This window comes from Hemicordylus capensis, chromosome 4, assembly GCF_027244095.1.
Source record: "Hemicordylus capensis ecotype Gifberg chromosome 4, rHemCap1.1.pri, whole genome shotgun sequence".
NCBI lineage: Eukaryota > Metazoa > Chordata > Lepidosauria > Squamata > Cordylidae > Hemicordylus > Hemicordylus capensis.
The window spans coordinates 161,520,786-161,543,185 of NC_069660.1; the positions used below are offsets into that span (position 1 = coordinate 161,520,786).

General features: G+C 44.8%; 2 protein-coding genes across 7 annotated transcripts in view; both read left to right on the forward strand.

The window, feature by feature from the left end:
* The window catches only part of SELP (selectin P), a 52,321-nt gene extending 45,862 nt beyond the window's left edge, over positions 1-6,459 (forward strand). For all 6 annotated transcript variants that reach the window (XM_053250952.1, XM_053250957.1, XM_053250955.1 and 3 more), the window contains 3 exons: positions 1,966-1,996; positions 3,300-3,380; positions 5,366-6,459. In XM_053250952.1, the coding sequence (XP_053106927.1) occupies positions 1,966-1,996; positions 3,300-3,348 (80 nt within the window). In that variant the 3' untranslated portion in view covers positions 3,349-3,380; positions 5,366-6,459. The remainder of the gene's footprint in view (positions 1-1,965; positions 1,997-3,299; positions 3,381-5,365) is intronic.
* A 6,506-nt stretch (positions 6,460-12,965) lies between these two features.
* The window catches only part of ATF6 (activating transcription factor 6), a 133,229-nt gene continuing 123,794 nt past the window's right edge, over positions 12,966-22,400 (forward strand). Inside the window, exons 1-7 of the mRNA XM_053245788.1 lie at positions 12,966-13,134; positions 15,347-15,423; positions 15,716-15,803; positions 17,331-17,425; positions 18,136-18,256; positions 19,007-19,204; positions 21,206-21,426. Of these exons, the coding sequence (XP_053101763.1) occupies positions 13,107-13,134; positions 15,347-15,423; positions 15,716-15,803; positions 17,331-17,425; positions 18,136-18,256; positions 19,007-19,204; positions 21,206-21,426 (828 nt within the window). The 5' untranslated portion in view covers positions 12,966-13,106. The remainder of the gene's footprint in view (positions 13,135-15,346; positions 15,424-15,715; positions 15,804-17,330; positions 17,426-18,135; positions 18,257-19,006; positions 19,205-21,205; positions 21,427-22,400) is intronic.

Below are 22,400 nucleotides of genomic sequence, written 5' to 3' on the forward strand. Positions count from 1 at the left end.
TAAAATAACAACAACAATTATAATTATAATGATTAATGAAGGAAAGGGATTCTTGTCTCCTCTAATATCTCTTTTATTGCTAATAACAAAAACAGAACACAGTCACTGACATTAAGTCAAGGCACGTACTTGAATAGAGGAATTCCATTTCAAAGATACAGTTGCAAGTACAAAAGGAACAAATACAAAAGGCAAGCCTCAGAATAAAATGCTCCCCACCAGAGCCTGCTAAAACAGCTTTCCAAGTTGACTTCGCCGTCCTAGATGTTTCCAATCCATGTTAGTGTCTACTCAGATCTTTTCCCTTCTGCCCAGAGAATCCTGTTCTGAGGCCTCAGTTAAAGGGTTTTGATCTCATGTTCTCTCCTCCCAATTCAAAACAAGAAGTGAAGTCCTGATAATCTCATGCTCGGTCTTGTTTTGACTGGGAGCGAAGGCCATGCGCAGAGTACACAACAAGAAGTGCTGACCTCAGCAAAAACAGGGCTGTGCATAAACCGCACAAAATGGTCAAGATGGTTCTTCTCAGGCCCTTTTGCCAATTTCAGTTTAGACACCCACTGAAAATTGAGTGCTGGCCATAACAAGGCAAACCATGGCTTAGAGCTGCTTTTGTTTGTTATCTGTTCAAGACTCAAATTCAAAAGTTCTTAAGTTTACTTTTGTCTCTATAGTGCAGCAGCCTCTTGAAGTGGAGCAATGGCTATAACTGTGGTTTTGTCAGTGGTCTGTGAATTCAGATATATTATGACATCAGAGTTAGCACAAACTGTGGTTTGCCAACCAACTGCACATGTGCTTTGTTATTCTGGATGTTGGCCAGTAGGTGTAGCTGAAACCTGACAAATTTAAATAAAATCTCCAAACATATTTGCTGAGTTGTCTATCATAGAGGCCAAAATATAACTAAAGAGATAAGAAGGATGGTATGGCTATTAATTGTTTTCAATATACAGTCAGAACTATGACTAGGTTCATGTGGCAATTATAATCTTTTCACCTGTTGTAGTTCTGGTATCCTTGACTTTATAGTTAAGGTGGTCACACAGTGACATTCAGACTCACCTCAGTCCAACACACCAAAGTTTTCTGTTGCCTTTTGGGGGAATGATTTTTGGCAATCCCCCCTTTCCATCTGTAGCCACCTGTGCCTCCCAAACCTATGTTCCCAGGGATCCCCCAGCCTTCAGGGACATAGTTTTTGGAGGCACAGGCCACTGCAAAGGTAAAAAGCATTGTGAAAAATCATGTCCCCTCTCTTGTATGGTTGCTCACACTCCAAAACTTATACTTCCCCATACCTTCTGAGACATGTAAGACTTTACAAAATGCAGATCTGACATACACTTCATCGCCTTACAGAAAATAGTCAGCTCAGAAGCTTAATTACCTTTAATTGCACTTGAAATAAGTGCCTTGTTTGCCATGGAAGATGGGCCCTCTGGGGAGAAAGAGAAATAAAGGAGAGTTGGAGAGTAAGGCTGCATTCTCCCAATCATGGTGATCCTAGTTAAAGAGTTGACCAGAATTACTGAGCCCCACAGAGCTGGTTGTGAGGATGTAGATTTCCCAGGCAATCCTGGTCAAACCATTGTGGTTAAACCACACATTTAACCAGGATAGATAACCAGTCCTTGTTATAACCAGCCTAACATAAATAGAGAAAAGGAAAGGCGATAGATAAAACCAACTGCTCCTCATCCCGTTATTTTTGACAGGCCTTCTATGACTACAGATATGTATTTTTATATCAAAAGCCAGTGTGCAGCTCATTAGGTAACTTTAGGCCAGTAACTAAACCTACCTCAAAAGATCATTGTGAGGATAGAACAGAGAAAACCTCCTTGGAGGAAAAATGGCATACAAATGTAATATAAATGACATGAATAATATAGTATCTTCATGTGTGTTATTTCTCCCTCTTTCTATCGCTGCACCATCTATTGGGCACTTTGATTCCATCAGAGAAAAGAAAGAGGCTTCTGAACTCTGACAGGTAAGAACCACAATATGAAGTGTAACAAAATGCTTTAACTAGTCCCCCCAAACCATGAAGAGTTCTGAGGTAACTTAGACAATTTATTGTGGCATAAAATGTGGTGTGCTAGATCCTGCCTACTACATTACTGTAGATGCACGACCCAGTGTGGGACCCAGTGAAGATAGGGTGTGTGTGTGTGTGTGTGTGTGTGTGTGTGTGTGTGTGTGTGTGGTGGAATATATGGGATGTATAGCGAAGCTGTTTTGCAAAGTGAGATTAAAATATAAGCATACACACAAAAAACAGATATGTCACGTCAAACAGCTGAAATTAAGCAGGATTCTCCTAAGCATATTAATTCAGGAGTAAGTCCATCTGAGTTAAATGGGACTTGGTCCCTAGAATGTTCTTTACAATTTTACAGTCTCAGTCTTTAGGGTCAACAAGCTCATAGATGTAGCTGAATTCAGGCATCACCAGCCTTTGCAAACTGGTGTTCAATGTGCATGCCACTACATGTGAGAGATTGATTATCACTATCTGTAGTGACTTAGCCAACCAACGTTCTGATTCAAACCAAAGCACATTTTGTCAAATTTCTGAATGAACATCAGTTCAACAACTTAGAACACCACTATTTTGGAACTCTCCCCACACTCCAGAAATGCTTTGTTTGAGCACGAACACATCCCTGAATGTTAGAGATGTGTAGCAGAGTGCTTCTGGAACTCAGGACAGGCTCTGTGCAAGAAGGCTTGTGCTTCAGAAGCACAGGAGACGAGCTAGCACAAGGGGCTAGTGCTGTTGTTTGAAGCACGCACACTGTGTTGGGGTATCAGCCAGTAACTTTTTCTTGTGTTGGGGTATCAGCCAGCAACATTTTATTTATCATTTCTGTAACTGCAATTTCAAATAGCTGCACTTAGCTCTTTTCTTTTCACTGGCTCTTGCCACTCAGAAATGTTCAACTTTTCAGATATTTTTGCCTTGAAGATATATTTCTGGAAAGTCAGCATTATAAGCGTTCAACTGCTGTTCCCAACTGCTGTTCCCAATATGGCAAAATTCCAGCTGTTTTTCAATGTATGCATTTTCAGATGTAACTCCACAATAATGAGGACTAGGAACATAACCACCCTGAGCCATTTTTGGAAGGGCTGTTTATAAATCAAATAAATAACTAATAAATATTTTTAAACAGAAACCTATTGTTAAATAGATTCTTAAGATTCTAACAAAACAAAAGTGCTTTGGACTTTATGATCTTTAGGCTACACCAAGTTTAGAATAACCACAATTTCTTTGTATTATATTTTAGTGATTTGGGGACAACTGGTGTATTCTCCAATGCAGGATTTGACTCCTAATCCTAAAGAAAGCCAGCAGGTGTATTGGTTTCGTAAGTTCTTTTCCTTGGTCTTTATTCCAGTCCTTATTTCTGAATTGGATCATATTTCAATAGAGTGAAATACTACACTGTACTAACATGATGAGGTTTCAGATGCCTGTGTCTTTGTGCCCTCTAGTGGCAGACTATCAACTACACTGCAGCTGAAAACAGGTCTCCTAAGGCTAGGATGCTTAAAAATAGTTACAGTTCTGTGAGCGTATGTTCTCTGTCAGCTAGTGTGGTGATATGCAACAAAACTTTGAAACAAAACCAGAAGATTTTGTCTCTGTGCATAAATATATTTGGTAATAATGTATTATCAAACAACAGAATTGTAAGGGAAGATTAACTTTCATGAAATTAATTGAATCATTTCCTGTTGCGGTTGCAAAGTATTGTCTGAGTAATATTTGGCACACTTTACATAGGAAATGATGGAAACATCATTTGTGGATATCTGTAATGATACACAGTCACAGCTTCCCTTACAACTTTTCTGTTCTTCATAGTAAAACAAATCTTGATTCTTTTATTTTTAATTACAAAGTGAGAACAATTCAGTGGCTGACATCCAGAGAATGAATCATTTGCAGAAGGAAGAGCTGGTCTTGTGGCAGCAAGCATGACTTGTCCCCTTAGTTAAGCAGAGTCTGCCCTGGTTGCATAAGAATGGGAGACTAGAAGTGTGAGCATTGTAAGATATTCCCCTCGGGGGATAGAAGTGTGAGCATTGTAAGATATTCCCCTCAGGGGATAGAGCCACTCCGGGAAGAGCATCTAGGTTTCAAGTTCCCTCCCTGGCATCTCCAAGACAAGGCTGAGAGAGATTCCTGCCTGCAACCTTGGAGAAGCTGCTGCCAGTCTGTGAAGACAATACTGAATTAGATAGAATGGTCTGACTCGGAATATGGCAGCTTCCTATGTTCCTATGTGACAGATGGGGCCATAGCTCAGTGGTAGAGCATCTGCTTTGCATGCAGAAGGTCCCAGGTTCAATTCCTGGAGCCTCCAGGTAAGGCTGGGAGAGATGCCTGTGATACTGTGGAGAGCCACTGCCAGTTAGTGTAGACAGTACTGAGCTAGATGGACCAATGGTCTGGCTTGGTATGAGGTCACTTTTTATATTCCTATGACTTTGCGCTAGTACGAAACTGTTGTACTAGTTAGTTGTACCAGACTACTATTGCACTACTGTAAACATGATCCACTTGCACAACAGTTGTGCATCTATGGCTCACCTCATTTCTTTTAATGTTGGATGGACACTTGATTAAGAGCTTCTCCAGACAGCCGTTTATCTCACTTTCCCCCTGCAGTACTTACCGCTGGACTCTTGTAAGGGATCAAGGTCTATGCATGGTCTTCTGAAGAATCCCATTCTCTATCCTTGCTAGTTTTGGCTCTGCAGTCACCAAACATTGCCTTAGCACTATTTTTACACCACTGCCTGACAGCCATTACATATTTTCCATCTCTTTTCATGGCTACTTTAAAGTAGCCACTAAAAGGGATGGAAAGTAAGTGCTGGCCAGCAGGCAGAGCTGTAACAAATAGTGCTAAGGCAATGCCTAGCATCCTACCACAGAACTAATGCTCACAAGGAGGGAGACAGGATTCTTCAGAAGTCCATGCATGCACCTGGATCCTGCACAAGAGCCCAGCAGTAAGTACTAAGGGAGTTGGGGGAAAAACAAGCCCCAAGAATGCTATAGTGCAATTCTGTTAAAAACAACAACAACAAAAACCAAAACCCTTTTTGTGTGTGCAGCTAAGCTATATTCTTGCACTAGAGCAAATTTGTTCACTCTACCAGCAGTTCATTGCTCTGGAAGTCAGCCAGTATTTCTTCTAGCAGTACCATATTCCTCACAATGCAAAATACTTCTGAGTTATAGCAGTGTCTATTGAGTCCAAAACTTGGTGCCATCTTTTTGCAAATGACCACTCTGAATACTTCCTTTTCCTTGAGCAGTTTCTCATCTATACCCACACAGAGTTCATATGGCCATGGGAGAAAAGTGCCAACAGAATGGAATTTTCCTGCACCTTCGTTCATTTCTGCTGCCACAGTTAGTGAAGAGTCTGTTCGATAAATCCATGCTGGAGCATCTAATTTTGTTCTAATATCCTATGCTGAGTTTCCATTTACCAACCAGTTGTAGCACTAGCATTTAAAGGATCTCAAACCTTCTCATCATTCATTGTCATGTTCCTGCCAGCTAAGATCATATTCTTCAAGGATCCACATTCTCCCTATGCTGCCAGACTCCAATCACTTTGCAACATTAGGAGCCTTCACTGCCAAAAGATCTTGTAAGAATGCTACTGCTGAGAAACGTTTTCAACACTTGTTGTAAAAGACTGCTTTTATGGAAAGAGTGATTCCTACTGCTCCATCCAGACACCATCTGCCATCTGTAATCTGCTTTTAAAAAACTAAGCCTGGATTCACTATTCCTCAGATGACCAGGGCACTTTCCAGACTAGCCATTCAAAAGTGGCAAAATGCCCCGTTCAGGCAAATCACTTTCAAAACGTAAAACCTGAAGGGGGAGCAGTCTCGCAAAAACTAACAACTTGACTTTGTAGCACTAAGTCACAGTGATTAAATTCGAAACAAGGCATCCAACATATGAATGGCACCCTGGTGCTTTCATTGGGACTGCGGTGTCATGACACAGGAAGTGTGGAAGCACACTTCAGAGATGTGTCATGACCCAGTTGCAGGGTCTAGTCTGGAAAGCACCCAGATCACCTAACACATACAGATCTCAGATCTGGTTACTACTGCATCTTGCCTTTATCATGCTGTGATATCTCCAGACTCGGAAATGTTAATACAGGTGGTCCTTGTTATTTTGTTGGTGTTCCATTCTCGCTTATAGGCGCAAATATGGAACTGTGAATAGTGAAACCCATGGGAATCTAGGTGTTAGGTTCCTACACACATACAAAGTGCTAAAAATCAGGGAGAGGGGAGCATAAGAGAAATAAATTACTCTGCCTTGCTCTCCAAGTCTCCAGCTCTCCAGCTTCTCCCAAAGCCCCAATTCCTCCAATTTTAGCAAAATGTGTAGATTTTTTTTTTTTTAAATAGAGCCACAAAATGTGGCTCCCTCCAGACTGGAAATGACTCCAGAAGTCATTTCTGGTGGCCCTGAAACCATGGATAAGTGAAAATCTCCTGTTTTTGCACTGGTGGATATGGAAACCAGGTCTCTACCTCACTGCAGATATGTGAAACTGTGGATAATGAGGGCCACCTGTACAGACTGCATAAAACATCACATAAAGTTTAGTCTGGGGCACAGGTCAAACTAAAGAGAATGCCTGCTGCGCTTCAAAGGGTGCACTTGGGTGCCCCCGACTACTGGACATCTTATCCAGCCACCCTTCTGGCTTCTGCAACTTCACCAGGCATTGCCCACCTGCTTCATGTATATTTTTGCAATGATAAGGATAGAAATTCACTTTAAAGATAGAAGAGAATCTCAGGAAGTCGATTTCTGCAATCAGTATCACGTTCTGCACTTGCATGGACAGGCAGAATACACAGTTCTGATAATGTCTCACTCTGTGGGGACAAAAGACAAAAGGTGGGATAAAAGCCAGTCAGACATGTTTCATTGACAAGTTTATAAGGAGCATTCCCAGATGGCGATTTTACTTTGATTAATCACGGAAGGGCAAGTGTGCACTCACATATCGTCCAGCTGAAGTCCCTGCGAGCGATTGGGGAGTACTCCATACGCAATTTGGGTTTTTCATTGCTCATTGGAACTTAGCCCGATCTATGTCTGGGGTTAAAAAATCCATTTTTGGTGTCATTTTTAAAGGCAAATTCGAAATATATGTAACTTGCAGTACTTCACTTCTCTTAATCCCATGTCTGCTGTCTGGGAAAGCTCCAAGTGATCTCTTTAACAGGACCAATGATAAGATAAAACTCTGAACCACCTCAGCATACAGAGCTGTGAGCCTATTCACTTGAGCAAAATGGCCTGTGGGTTAACCATGAGGATTTCAATGTGGAATTGACTCACATGGTTGCTTAACTACTCATCTCCCATATCCTATGCAAAGCTGTTGAAAGTTGACAGAGTGGAAAAAATGACTTTCCATAATTTAATGTTTTGTCTTAAATTAAGAATTTTAAAAATCAGCCTTATCCCAAATGAAGAAAGAATGGATTATATAATCGTGCCCGTACAGTTACAATAGTAGAATGCCCTTATTTGCCCTTGGTTGAAAATTATTATTCCAGTAATTCACAAATAAATACCATTTGTGACAAAAAACTGGTCATTTGCTGCCTTCCTTCTTTCACTGTCTGATAAGTTTATCGTATCGATTAATTAGCTTGTGCATCTGTGCAGGCTGCAGAAGAGTGGTGTGTGTGTGGGCAGGGAGAGAAGCTCAGGCCGGAGAGTGTCTACTGATAGGGTTCCTTGCCCTTCCTGAAAAATAACAAAGGGGCAAATCAACACCCTGTCCAGTTCTTCCAAGGGCCCAATGCTAGTGCATATTGTTTGTTCCAGCAACCTGTTGACTAGGTAAAGAGATACCTTTCAAAGTGGTGATTCTCTTATATATAGTAGGGGGAGAGCAATTGTCTGCATGCAAGCCCGGCTCAGCATCCCACCAGGAGTTGTTGCTGGGGATCTACTTTCACTTTCCTTTTAGACTGGGAGGTCTGTGGGGATAGGGAACCATCTTCTTATTCTTTTCTATGCAAACCACTTTGAGAACCTTTTCAAGAGGTTGCTGGTTCGAATCTCTGCTGATATGTTACCCAGACTATGGGAAACACCTCTACTGGACAGCAGCGACATAGGAAGGTGCTGAAAGGCATCATCTCATACTGCATGGGAGGAGGCAATGGTAGACCCCTCCTGTATTCTATAATGAAAACCACATGGCTCTGTGGTCGCCAGGAGTCGACACTGACTCGATGGCACAGTCTCTTAATAGTAGTAGTAGTAACAACAACAATCACAACCACAACCTGAGACCTGTTTTAGAGAAGGGCTTGAGTGGAGGAAGGGGTTGAACAAGTCAGGCTGGAGGAGTGTATGGCCTTCACAGCCAGTGTTCATCTTTGTCTCTACCACTTTTGTGAAGCTATGTATTTATTTATCACATTTCTATATCTCCTGTAACCAAAGTTTCAAGATAGTTCCCAACTGGTTAAACCATCCATACATTTAATATCAAGTTAAAAAATCTCAGCTTAAAGCATGACTGAACAGGTGTGTTTTCAATGTTTTTCTAAAAGACATCAGAGATGGTGCCGTTCTTACTTCAGGAGGTGGTGCTGGGGAACTGCTGCTGCTCCACCCTGTGGCCTCTGACTTAAGGGTTCATTCTGCATTCCATTTGCTGTGGGGTTCCATCTTATCCTTTGTGCTTTTTAACATCCACATAAAACTGCTGGGTGAGGTCATCCAGAGATTTAGGCTATTGGCTAGAAGGAAAACACGGAGGCATGCCATGTGAACTTGCATTAAAACAAAACCCAAGAGCAGATGGGAGAGGCTGCTTCCCTCAATGCTGCAAGTGTGATTCGAAGTGGCTTTGCTCCACATTTACCCCGCAGCATGAAGCCATCTGTGAATAATTCCCTGGAAACATATTGGCCGCCAGTGCAACGGTTTAAGAACAGAACATAAGAACAGCCCTGCTGGATCAGGCCCAAGGCCCATTTAGTCCAACATCCTGTTTCACACAGTGGCCCACCAGATGCCGCTGGAAGCCACAGGCAGGAGTTGAGGGCATGCCCTCTCTCCTGCTATTACTCCCCTGCAACTGGTACTCAAAGGCATTCTCCCTTTGAGGCTGGAGGTGGCCTATAGCCCTCCGACTAGTAGCCATTGATAGACCTCTCCTCCATGAAGTTGTGCAAACCTCTCTTAAAGCCATCCAAACTAGTAGCCAAAACCACATTTTGAAATTCCACAAATTATGTGTTGTGTGAAAAAGTACTTCAGTTTGCTGGACCTAAATTTCTTGGTGATCAATTTCATGGGATGATCCCTGGTTCTAGTGTTATGTGTGTGAGAGAGAAATTTCTTTCTATCCACTTTCTCTACACCATGCATGATTTTATATACCTCTATCATGTCTCCCAGCAGTCGCCTTTTTCAAAACTAAAAAGCCCCAGGTCTTGTAGCCTTGCCTCATAAGAAAGGTGCTCCAGGCCCCTGATTAGGGATATGCAACCCCACGAACCGGTCCGGTCTGGCACGGGGGGGCTGTAGCTTAAAGGGCAGGGGGGTAGTACTTACCCCCCCTGCTGCTCTTCCCCCTCCGGCGCTGTGTTATTTTCCAAAGTTTCTGGGGCAGCAGCGTTCCTCCCTGCCGCCCCTGCCCCCGTCGTTAGCCCGCAAGAGCCGATGTAAAGAGCACACATGCGCCCGTTATGGCGCGCGCTCGCACCCACCGCTGCGCGCATGCACCCGCCGCCGCGCGCTCCGTATACGTCACAAGTACTACCCCCCGCCCTTAAAGCTACAGCCCCCCTCCGTGCCGAACCACCAGACCGGCTCGGAACCAGACCGGTTCGGAGGCCTCCAGCATGGCCTCCGAACCGGTTCGGGCACATCCCTACCCCTAATAATCTCGGTTGCCCTCTTCTGCACCTTTTCCAGTTCTACAATGTCCTTTAGATGTGGTGACCAGAATTGTACACAGTACTCCAAGTGTGGCCACACCATAGTTTTGTATAAGGGCATTATAATATTAGCAGTTTTATTTTCAACCCCTTCCTAATGTTCCTTAGCATGGAATTGGCCTTTTTCATAGCTGCTACACATTATACTGCACAACAGGCATAATGTCCCTCTCTGGGATACTGCAGAGACCAATCTGGCTGCAGCATTTTGAACCAACTGAAGTTTACGAACTATGTACAACGGAAGCCCTACATGGAGCACATTGCAGTAGTCCAACCTGGAGGTTACTAGCTGGTGTAGCACAGTTTTGCAGGTCATTCTGCGAATCTGTTATTTCTGGGGGAGAGTAACTTCACCCAGAACAGGATGTTCTATCCCATCTTGCAGATTACAACCCCCAACAATGAGCACCTCCCTCTTGCTTGGATTCAGCTTGTTTATTACCCCTCATACAGCCCATTACTGCCTGTAGTCTGGCATTTAAGGGGCTAATGCCATTTCCTGATTCTGATGACAAGGAGAAATAGATTTGGGTGTCATCTGCATAGTGATAATACGCAGCACGAAATCCCCTGATGAACACCCACCCAGCGGTTTCATGTAGCATCGGTTACAGAATGGATCCCTGAGGGACTTCATATGATAGCTTCTGTTTTGAAGAGCAACTGTCACCAAGCACCACTACCTGAAATCTACCTGAGACACAGGAGTAGAACCACCATAAAACAGTGCCTCCTGTCCTCAAATCCCTCAGGTGATCCAGAAAGATACCATGGTCGACGGTGTCAAAAGTCACTGAGAGATCCAAAAGATCCAACAGAATCACATTCACTTTGTCAGTTCTTTGGCTAAGGTTATCTATCAGGCCAACTAAGGCTGTTGCAACCCCATAATTCGCTCTAACGCCAGTTTGACATGGGTCTAGATCAGGGATTCTCAACCTTGGGTCCCCAGATGTTACTGGACTTCAACTCCCATAATCCCCAGCCCCAATGGCCTTTGATTGAGGATTATGGGAGTTGAAGTCCATCAACATCTGGGGACCCAAGGTTGAGAACCCCTGGTCTAGATAAGCAGTTTTCTCCAAGACTGCTTGAAGTTGGTCAACCAACACCTTCTCAATCATCTTACCCAACATTGGGAGGTTGGAAACTGTCCTATAATTTAGGGGTATGCACAAATCGATTTGTACCCGAATCAAAGCACCCCCTGATTTGTTTTGGGTCTAAATCTGACCCACCTGAATCACCCCAGATTTGGTTTGTACCCAAATTTTCCGAATCCAGATTGATTAAGATTTTTTTAAAAGGGTCCCAGGGCCAAAAGAGAGGAGTGGGTGATAGTGCCCAATGAGTGGAAGCTACCACCCAAATTTCAAAGAAATTGTTCAAAGGGGTGATTTTAAAAGAAATTTTAAATTTTATGCATCTTTAAGATTTTCCTCATAGGGAACAATGGGGATTTCAGCAACCTTATAGCTCCATGTGGGGGGCACTGGGGTGGCCCAGAGTGGGTGGTAGTGCTCAATGGGTGCAAGGAAGCTACCACCCAGATTTCAAAGGAATTTGGCAAAAGGATGATTTTTAAATGATTTTTGAAGTTGGCATGTCTTTGTGGCAGATTCGGGGCAGAAAGGGGGTTTTGGGGCAGAAGAGTGGGTCAGGTGATAGTGCCCCAATGGGTGCCAGCTACCATGAAGATTTCAAAGAAATTGGTGAAAGGGGTGATTTTTAAAGAATTTGTGAAGTTTGTGCATCTTTAAACTTCTCCCCCCATAGGGAATAATGGGGATTTCAGCAGCCCCATAACTCTACTTGTTGGGCACCAGGGTGGCCCAGAGAGAGTGGTTGTGTGTAGTACACATAGGGGGCCAACCACCCCCAAACCCACAAGCCCATGGGGTACTGGGTTTTGTTGTTTCTGAGGTGTTCTGAGAGTAGGTTCTCCGGTAGCAAATGAGAGTGGATTCATTTTCAAAGACAGGAGAACTGGTTTTTTTACACCACAAACAAACAAAAACACATCTTCCCACTAGCCACTACCATAATTTGGAACTCCTTACAGCAAAAAGCCCAGCTTATTTCGGAACAGCCAGAACTAGGCTGTGACCTGCTTGTTTCTTTCTGATGATTTCATACCATATAAAAAGATGCTAAATATGTCTTTAATTATTTTCTTTATATAGAGCTTCAAGGTTTTGTTTATGTTTTGGTCTGTGGTATATATCCTTCATTTCTATTTTTGTGTACATCATAGTTCCTTGGGGAAAGGACTTCTCTCTTCGTTGTGCATTCCTTGATTTAATAATGTTTATGAGTAGTAAACAAAAATCAATAACTTTATTTCTTGTTGAAAAGCAGTTTATAAATAAATGCATGCCTACATACATACTTTAAAGTACAGCAGTGGAAGGTATTCCACCCTTCAACCCCGATCTGATCAATTTTTTGTCAGTGCCCGCTTTGGATTTCCAGCCTAAAGAGCCCCAGAACACCTTTAGGTTGAAAGAAAGGCCAATTGCATTACGTTCCTTCCACACAGATCGTCTCTCACTCCAAATCTAGGCGCGCTCTTCTTGCTCCAAATCTGGTTGCTCTCTCAGTTGATCAGCAGCCGGTATTCGCAAATCGCGTTGTGCTTTTAAAATTTTGTTTTGTTTCTTAATTTAAACCCGCACCTTTTACACAGGAGACAAGACTTGCTAAGAGAGCACGCTTTGTTGCCGTTTCTAGGTGGTGGTGGTGGTGACGCTACCGCCGTCGCCAAATCACTGGGACATTTAAATCCTCTACTGTCTACGGACAACTCTCGGGTCCGCCCCGGGAAAGACCAAAGCAGTGGCATATATGATGAACCCATCAGCCGGGCAAAAAGGAGTGTGAGTCTGTTCATTATAAGTCTATGGCAGGAACTGAAGCGCATGCGTAGAAGGGCATGTTTTGTTCCTGTGATGGGCGCTCTTCTGGATCCTGCTCGGCCCTTGTAGGTGGGGCTTTGCCAGGAAGTACACGTGTGTTTGTAGAATACCGGAAGGGGAGAACGAGCGAGCCAGCCGGTGGCAGCGATGTCGGCGGATTCCAGCCTCGAGTGGGGTGAGCGGGAGCAAGAGTAGGGGGTAGTGCGGGAGGGCGTGCTCACCTCGCGGCCCCTGAGTCCCCGGAGGCTCCTCACCCCCCTCCCCGCCCGGAGGCAGGCGACCGCGACGCCGCCGAGTCCGGGGGCTGGTCGAGATGTTACCCTCCACGCAGGCAGAGGCGGCTCAGGGCCCGCATCCGAGCTGGCGGGGTGGGGGTCATAACCTGACTTGTTGTGGGTGGTTGTTAAATAAACGCGACCTTCCTGCTCGCAAAAGCTCTGCAGGTTATGCGGAGAGGGCGTCAGGGGCCAGCTTCGTGGGCGGGAGGAGGGCCCTTGGCCTCTGGTCCCGGGAGAGCGGCTTGTCCGAGCCCGGAATTCCCTGGGTGGCCTCAAGGGAACTTCCTCTCTTCAGCTGGCGCTAGGTGAATACGCGCTCTTGAATTGCAACACTAAACGGCTTTACTGGGAACCAAATGGTATTTAAATCAGTGAGGCTTAATCTTAAGTAAAGCCTGATATGTAAGAACTCTTATTTAGTTTAGTTCTTACTAGCTGAGCCGGCACACAGTATCTGTGCCACTAGTCTCTCCTTGCTGCTTCCCCCCTCCCTTCTGCCCCCCAATCTATTCCCCATCATCTGCCCGCTGGCCACCTCCTTTGCCAGGGCCCGTTGCCTCCTCCACTGCTCTCCCCCCTCCCAGCCCTCATGCCTTCTAGGGATGTGCACGAAGATCTTCGGTGCCGATGGGGGGGAGTAGTAGCACTTTAAGGGTGGGGGAGGGTGTACTCACCCCTCCCGCCACATTTCCCCTGCCGGGGCGCTGTCGTTTTGAAGCCCCTCGGGGTGGCAGCGTTCCTCCCTGCCATCCCGTTCCACCCCCCCGTCGGCTGGAAGTGGCCGGAAGTCGTGAGTGCGCGTGTGCCCGTTGTGTGTGTGTGCGTGCACATGGCAGAAGGGCGCACGCACATGCACGACGGGCGCACGCGCGCTCGTGACTTCTGGCTACTTCCGGCCGATGGGGGAAACGGGGCGGCAGGGAGGAACGCTGCTGCCCCGAGGGGCTTCAAAACAACAGCGCGCTGGCGGGGGAAATGCGGTAGGAGGGGTGAGTACACCCTCCCTCGCCCTTAAAGTGCTACCCCCATCGGCGTTTCGGTGCCGAAACTGTCCCCAGTGCCGAAACGTTTCGGAGGCTTTCATAATGGCCTCCGAAACGTTTCGGGCACAAGCCTAATGCCTGCCACAACAGCCCCAGTTGCTGTGCCAGCCTCCGCCTGGCCATTTTTGGGAGCCTCCTGCCACCGCTGCCCACCCAGCTGGGCTCCTCTCAGCTGCCTGCCGCTTCTTCTCCTCTCCCCGCCCCTTGCTAGCTGCCCCCATTGCCAGAGCGGCACCCCCTCGGTCTCCTCCTCTTCCGGGCTCCTCCAACCCCCAACCGATGTTTCCCTCAGTCCCGAACTCTTGCAGTGTGTTGCGAAAGTTCCACTGCCAAATCCTGGGCACACATGGTCCCAAAAGAATTAAATATATAGATAACTTTCTGTAAAAGTTAAAAACCTTAAAATCAATTAAACTTTAAAAGCATAAAACACCAAGAAGCAATTAAAAAGAATATTTATTTATTATGAATAATCTATATAAAGCTGAGGCTGAGGGGGTTCCTTGATTCAGATCAAGAATCCATAAGAAAAGTCATTTCTTCTTAGGAAGAGGTACTTCCTATGGTACTTGCATCTTTTTTTTCTATCTGTTTCCAGGGGATTTATATCAAGCTATGGTTAACCTCTTCTCCCCAGCACTGTAGAATTGACTGGATTCAGTTTCCCCTCTCCTGCTACTCTTAACTGTTAAAAACAAAAACAACACATCTGCACAGGAGATCTGTGACTGAATCTCCCAATTTTTCCTCTAATTTAATCTAGAGACTGTCAGCCATTATGTGGTGCAATACAGCGCAGATGTTGCTGTGTAACAATATCTCTTCCTTTCCTTCCTTTTTATCTCCAGTCCTTGCCTGAATGAATGCATTATTTTAAAGCTTGAATCTTGAAATTGGAATAACTCACAAAGAATAAGCAGATACATTGGCTTGCTTTATTGCCTGTTTCAGAGCTTGCAATTCTGGTATCTAAGCTCTAGGTAATAGAGAAATTGTGACCATAAGAACCTGTGAAGCTTTGGTTTGAGCAACTAATGTCCTCTTCCTGTTTGTTTACATTCCATAGAGTCTCTTCTCTTTAGTAAACTTGGTGACCTGATAGGAGAAGATGAGCTTCAGCTTGACGTAGAGAATGACACTTATGTAAGTAGCAGTAGTAGGAATTGTTGCATGACATCCTCGTGCTTGAAATAAGCAAGCATGTACCCCGCATGAAATTAGTTCTGTGTTGTCTGCATGCTGTCGTTCCTTACTCAGTGCAAGGTTGGGTTTTTTGGCCAGTCTCTGAGCCTGAAGGCAATTCTCTGAGCCATCAAGCTCAGGGTACATGTTAAGTAAAGCAAATTAAATGGAAGGAGTGCTACTTGAATTTACAACTTGTGTTATACAGCTTCTGGTTGCTTTTCTTTCTGTAACGTCTTTTTGTTGTTTATAGGAAAACAACCTTTGTGACCTTGACTTCGATCTGGATCTGATGACTTGGGACTTGGACCCATGGAATGTTACAAAGCAGACCCTAGCAGGTAATTTTGAGTCAAGTTACTTATCACAATAGGCAATTGTAAGTCCTCTAAGAAATTCTTTTGTTGGCAGATGCTTGACATAATAATAATGTAATCTGTCTTGTACAAGAAGCTGCATTAGAACAGTCCTCGATAAATTCCCGTTGGTTGTAGCAGCCAGCCCAAAAATTTAGGCCCATTCCTCTTCCTGATTGCATTAATCTGTCTCAGGCAGACTGCAACCAAGAGACATGGACAGATGCAACCAGGAGGAGGGAGCAGCCTGCCCCCACTTTGTTTACCTCCTGGTCGCTTTGGTTCACTGCCTGGTTTGCATGCCTTGAAGGAATTTTCAAGTGGCATGGCAGGCTAGCGCCTGGGAGTCTTCAATCCCTGCCTTAGAAGGAGCATTATCAAACTGTTATGGAGCTTCCCTAGTTATAACTAAGATGAAAAATGGGCAACTTTCAAAGGGCTTGTTGATACAAGGGGGGAAACACACAGCATACATGATGCCCTCATTCTGTGGGGAAAGCAATGAGCCCATGTGTCACCTCTTGGATACACTCCACAATAAATGAGCCTGGGTTAGAGAGTAGTTTGCATATCCCTTAATTGCTGGAGCCATGTCAGGAAGGTCTTCCATGCATGGACAGATCACAAGAAAACTAAAGGTGCTTGTGGTTCTACATTCTGCATCTCAGCTTTGTCACTTGAGAGTTTGTGTTGTGTCATGTATTTGTATTTGTGTTTGTGTGCCCTGAGGAGCAGGCAAGAAAAGAGAATGATGCGGGCCACAGCTTAGTGGCAGAGCATGCAATTTTCATTTAAAGAAGCCCATTTTGTTTGGTTTAAGAGATTTTCCTTCCTTTCCATTCAAAAGAAATCTCAAGGTGACTTACATGGAGATTAAAAAAACAAATCAAATTGTGGGCATCTCTAGTTAAAAAGGAAACCTTGGGTACACTGAACACTGCTGAAGTGTTAGATGCTTTGTGACTGCACCCTTGGGTGTTATTCTCTGATAGCTTCTTGCTGGAAAATGGTGGTGGTCTCAAGATTGCAGGACAGCTGGTTCTGCTCCTCCCTCTTTCAAAAGCGCTCTGCTGTGAGACATGGGCAAACCTGGGCAAAATAACTACAGTGGAGTGAGTTGGCAGTACTGCTTATGCCTTTTATTAACTTCTTTCTCACCTGTTTTGCTGGACCAGCAATTAGTAAAACGGTTCGTTGTTTCAGGCAAGAGGCCTGAAGTCTAGGCAACTGCCTATTTCAAATCTAATGCTAGAGGTTAAACATGTCACTTGTATTATGGAAGTGGTTGGTGTTTTTTAGATGCAAATTGTTCTGGACAAAGTGCTTTTAAGAGTCTCATGCAGTGTTCTGGGTGCGGAATGAGTTTTGTTCTGGGTGGCAGTATTGGGGCAGTGTGCATGTGCATTGAGTGGGGCCTTCCTGATTTAAAAAAAACCCAAAACAAAACTTGAGCATGTGCACACCTTAGAGGGAACACTGGTCTCATGTTCTATTTACTGCCTAATTTTGCAGATGAAAACTGGAAAGTGGAACCTCTCTCGCCAGCTACTTCAACCTATTCAGTTCCTTCTCCTTCATCTGTGGATTCTTCAACACAGCATGTACCTGTAAGTAGTTAAACACTCTGAAATGGTCAGATGCAATAAGGTAGCATGAACCAAGTTAGGATTCAGAGACAGTAATCCATTTATGGTCAGTCTCTGAGTTGCATTGAAACAGTTGCATTGTATCCCTGTCGTATAGTGCTTGTGGTGTTCTTCCACTGATTTCCTTGAAAATATCTAGGGGTAGAATTAAACTTCTCCAGCAGTAGTAAAGAGTAAGTGCCAGTTCTTTAAGGGAGCAGAAGAGAGAATTAAAAGTAGGTAACTTGCCCAATGCCACTGACTATTTGGCTAATCTATTAATCATCACAAGCTTTCCAAGCCTGGAGGCTGGCACTGTCCACTGGATATTGCAGCCCTTCATCTATTCCAGTGTGTAACTTTCAAATAACTTGTTCTCGGGCTCCTGACCTTGCTTGCGATCTTATGCAAATCTTAGTTGTGGCTTTCTTCTCCCACCTTTGTTCTTCATTTCCAGCTCCTATGGTACGTGGACTTTCTAGAGTGTGGAGTGGAAATGATGAACACAGGAAAGGTCCTCCTGACCTGGATTGGGATCTTGACAACTTACCATAGTGTGGAAGAATGTTCTAGATGGAATGTGGACAGAACTGCAGATGTGAAAAGGGCTCCCTGCCAGCATTTGTCTCTTTTTATGCTTGTTTGTTGCAACAGGAGGGGTCAAGTGTGTGTGTGGTGTTTTTATATTCCAGGAAGACACAGACTTGGGCTCCAACTCCCATCTGTCTCCTATTTCTCTATATGACCAGGGCTCCCAAAGCCCCTCCTCCCCTGTAGAACAGAAAGAGAAAAAGCCCCTGAGAAAAAACTCAGGTATGTTTGATTTACTTGTCTTGTCCATCAGCACTATGGGGATAATAATGGTGTAGTGCAGCGGCTACAAGAATGAGTTACAAATTGGGAAGCCCTGCTAACCATGTATTTTGAACACTTCAGGTGCACTATATAAATGGAGGTGGTTGCCATTGTCTTGTTCCCATGTTCTCCTCTAACTTTCTTTCTGTAGAGTAGTGCTCACAACTTCGATGCTCCAACTGGACTATAACTCCATCCCCAGCCACAATGGCCAATAGTCAGGGATGATGGGGACAAGAGTCGGGCATCTGCAGGAGGGCTGGTGTTGTGCAGCTCTGCTGTAGAGTCTCCCTTACCTGGAGCTGTTTTGTGATGACTCCTTGGTGTCATCCAGGGATAAAACATAATGTGCATGCAATTCCTTAAATGTAAGAGACAGTTGCTGTCTTAGTTAAAATAAATAAATGTGGTGTGTGTGTGTGTGTGTGTGTGTGTGTGTGTGTGTGTAGATAGGTTTAATCATAAGCAAAATCTCCAGTCTTTTGCCAAGCCTTAAGGCACATTTTGTTCAACATGGGATTCCTCTTCTGGCTTCTCTCCTCCACCCCCTCCAACCACTAGTACTTCAGAGGAAAATGTTGTTGCCTTAATGAGCTGCGTGATCACTCACTATCATGCTTGTATATGTCTAGGTTAGAAAGGGACTGTGGTTTTGACTCTTTTCGGAAGAGCCTTTCAATTTCACTACGGTTTCATTTTGTTGCCCAGCACATGGATCTTCAGTGACACCCAGTCGATGTAGTCCAATAGCCTCCAAACCTTCCATTCAGCCCAAGCCTCTGCTGCCTGCCTTCCGGGAGACTCAGGCCAACCTTGGTGTTCAGGCGAAAGCCATTGTCATTCCAGCGCTCCTATCACTGCCAAAGCAGCAGCCAGTTGTTGCTATCCAGCCAGCCCCTCACAAAGGTATGTGAACAGTTCATGAATTGGAAGGCATTGTTTGGTGCCAGAAAGAAAACCCAGTTCTAAGGAGTGCAAGAGGGATCAGCTTCAGCTTGCTTATGTATATTGAACACTCCTAAAAAGAATTGTTTTATGTATGGTACTTAAATGTGCCATCTAACAACTTTAGAGTTTTTAATATGTGTGTATTATCTCCCCCTAGTGGTGAACTGGTCAAATCATTATTTTTGTAGCTGCTTTGTGCTTTCTAGAAGAAGGCCATGATGTAGATAGCTGAATACCTATGACAAGTCTGGATTTGTTTTTCTTGGCCTGGGGCTTAGATTTAATTCAAGAAGCATTAACAAAAACATTAATGCAGGTTACTTATTTTTGTATAGCTGCTCTTCAACTAAAAGTTTTCAAAGTGCCTTTATAAAGAAGAAAACACACAGTCACTACTCTATAATAATTATCATGATTGTCATTCTTCAGCATGCACTTGTGGAATGGCTAGCAATTAGTCAGTCAGGGAGATTATGCCTTCCTGGCTAGTTGCTTCCTGAAATCCCCAGGGAGCCCCTGCTTTGGAGGTAATCCCTTTAGCCCGAGGTAGAGTTAGAGGAGAGCTGGTCTTGTGGTAGTGAGCATGGGTTGCCCCCAAACCAGGCTCTGGTTTGCATTTGGACGAGTGACTACATGTGAGCACTGTCTGCTGACTGCTGTAAGTCCCTTAGGGGATGGGGCCATAGCTGAGTGGTAGAGCATCTGCATGCTTGCATCCAGAAGGTCCCAGATTCAATCCCTGACATCTCCAGGTAGGATTGGGAAAGTCTCTTGCCTGAAACCTCAGAGCTGCTGCCAGTCAGTGTAGACAATACTGAGCTAGATGGACCAATCATCTGATTTGGTATAAGGCAACAACCTTCACTGGCAATGTATAGCTTTCAGATTTTTCTCAGATGTCAGTTAAGAGTAAAAGCAGAGCTTTGAAATACAAGTGACGACTAAAACAAGATGCATTCCCCTTTCCCACAGAGACATTTCCATGCACTGGCTTATTTTTTTCTGACTCTTCTGGAAGACAGTAGAACTCCATAAGTTGCCTGTGGGATAGGGCTATGAATGGTGAATCATGGTAGCCAAATGGTATCTCCATTTTCAGAGGCACTATATTTCTGATGGTTAGATGTTGGACAGCAAGCAAGTCCTCCTCCATCTTTCTCTCACTATGAGATTCCTGGGAGCATTTGATTGGCCATTGCTGGAAATGCAGTCTTGACTACATGGGACTTCAGCCTGATGCAGCATAGGCTATTCTTATGTTCCTGAAATGCAGCTGCTATGTCACATGGCAAACCATTTTTGCAACTGAAGGGACTCTGAGAAGTGGTGTGTGCTAGGGCTAGGGCATGGCATGTCCTATTGAATGGGGTGGGAGGAGGGGAATCACTAGGCTAGTACAAGCCCTTAGGGATGTGCATGGAACTAGTTCAGCCCATCCCTAGCCCACCACTTCCCCCCACCGGTGCTCTCCTAAACAGTTGTGGGTGCGGGGCTGCAGCATTCCTGCTTTTGGCTCCATTCAGCATCACCACGCCCATGGCCAACGTGCATGCGTGTCGGCCATGGGTGTGGTGATCCTGAATGGGGCTGAAAGCAGGAATGCTACAGCCCCGCACCTACACTGCTTAAGGAGAGTGTTGGCGGGGGCGGGGGAGAGCAGCAGGGCAGGTAGGAAGCACCTTCCCTGTCACTTAAAGTAACCCCACTGTCATCCTGGGAGTGCACTGACCAGTTCCATGCACATCCCTACAAGCCCTTGGCCATGCCTAAACCTGCTTTTTGGAGCCCATTATATATGACTGGCCACCTAAAGTTTGAAATGTAAGCTTTCAGTTATGGGAAGCAAAGAGGTCTTACACCTCTTGGTACAACAACCAAGGACAAAATTCACACAAACCTGCTGTTTTCTGGTAGACCCAAATCAATGGTGAAACTTTTGACTTTTTGTCTCCATCTTAGGTCAGCCAGTGCTGCTTTCTCAGTCTGCTGTGGTACAGCTTCAGGCACCTGGAATCCTTCCTTCCTCCAACCCAGTCATTGCTGTTACTGGTGGGGTCACATCACTACCTGGTCACACTATCAATGTCCTACCACGAACTGCCGGAAAAAGTTTAGCCAATGGCAACCTAGCAGAAGCCAAGACTGTACTTCATGCCACTGCCCAAAATACTAGCATGGATGTAAGTTCTGTTGATTGGGTTGTAATTGGCTCTGCAGCTGGAGAGCTTAATTGCAGCAGATCTCAAGACTTCTCAGGGATCAAGGAAAACTGTTAGCAAGCATCAGCAGCTACATTATTATTCAGGGTTCACATTCTCGGTTGCTGTAGTCAAGGACATCTTGATGGGTTGTCCCCCTCACGTGCTCCAAGGCAGGACTATGTTAATTAGCTGAAAATAGAAGCCGACCCTGTCCAGTTCTTACAATCCTGTGTCGCTCCAGGCAGACTTATTCTTTTATCTTCAATCTCTGTCACGTCTTTTCTGCTGTCATTAACTTTATTCTTTACTCCCCTCAATTTTACCTTATTTATCTCTAGTATTATTCCTCTTTTTAAAAAAATAAAAAAATCCTTCCCCTATATTTTCCCTCCCTTCGTGCCAATCTCCCCCGTCCAATTTCTACTTGTATGGAGCGTGCAGGGATGCTTAAAAACATCTGCATGCCGACTGGGGTGGCTGGGATTAACCAGGAGCCCCATTGTCAAGCGCGTCCTTGCCAGCTTCCTCCGATCCACCTGGCGCAACGCAGAGTACTGCCGCAGCGGGTCTCCTGCCCTCAAGCTGCAAGAGTCTCAGTACAGCAGCAAGGAGAGCAAGATCAGGCATCGGGAGTGCTCTGAAAGAGTAGGCAGGAGTTTTGTACCCAACCTCCCTGCTGCCTCAGAGCGGTGGTATCGGGCCTACTTGCTAATCCGCCTCCAACACAGGGTCTTTACTTATTTAGACAATCTTTTGATCCAATCAAAGACAAAGGTCTCGGCAGAATAAGATATGCAAAACACGCTGAGGACCCTACAGGAGCATGGGTTCCTAGTAAACCTCAAAAAGAGTCAACTCTATCCTTCCCACAGGATTCAACATCTGGGAGTTGTTATAGACACAGAACACGATCACCTCTTTCTACCACAGAACAGGTTCTGGACACTGTCCAC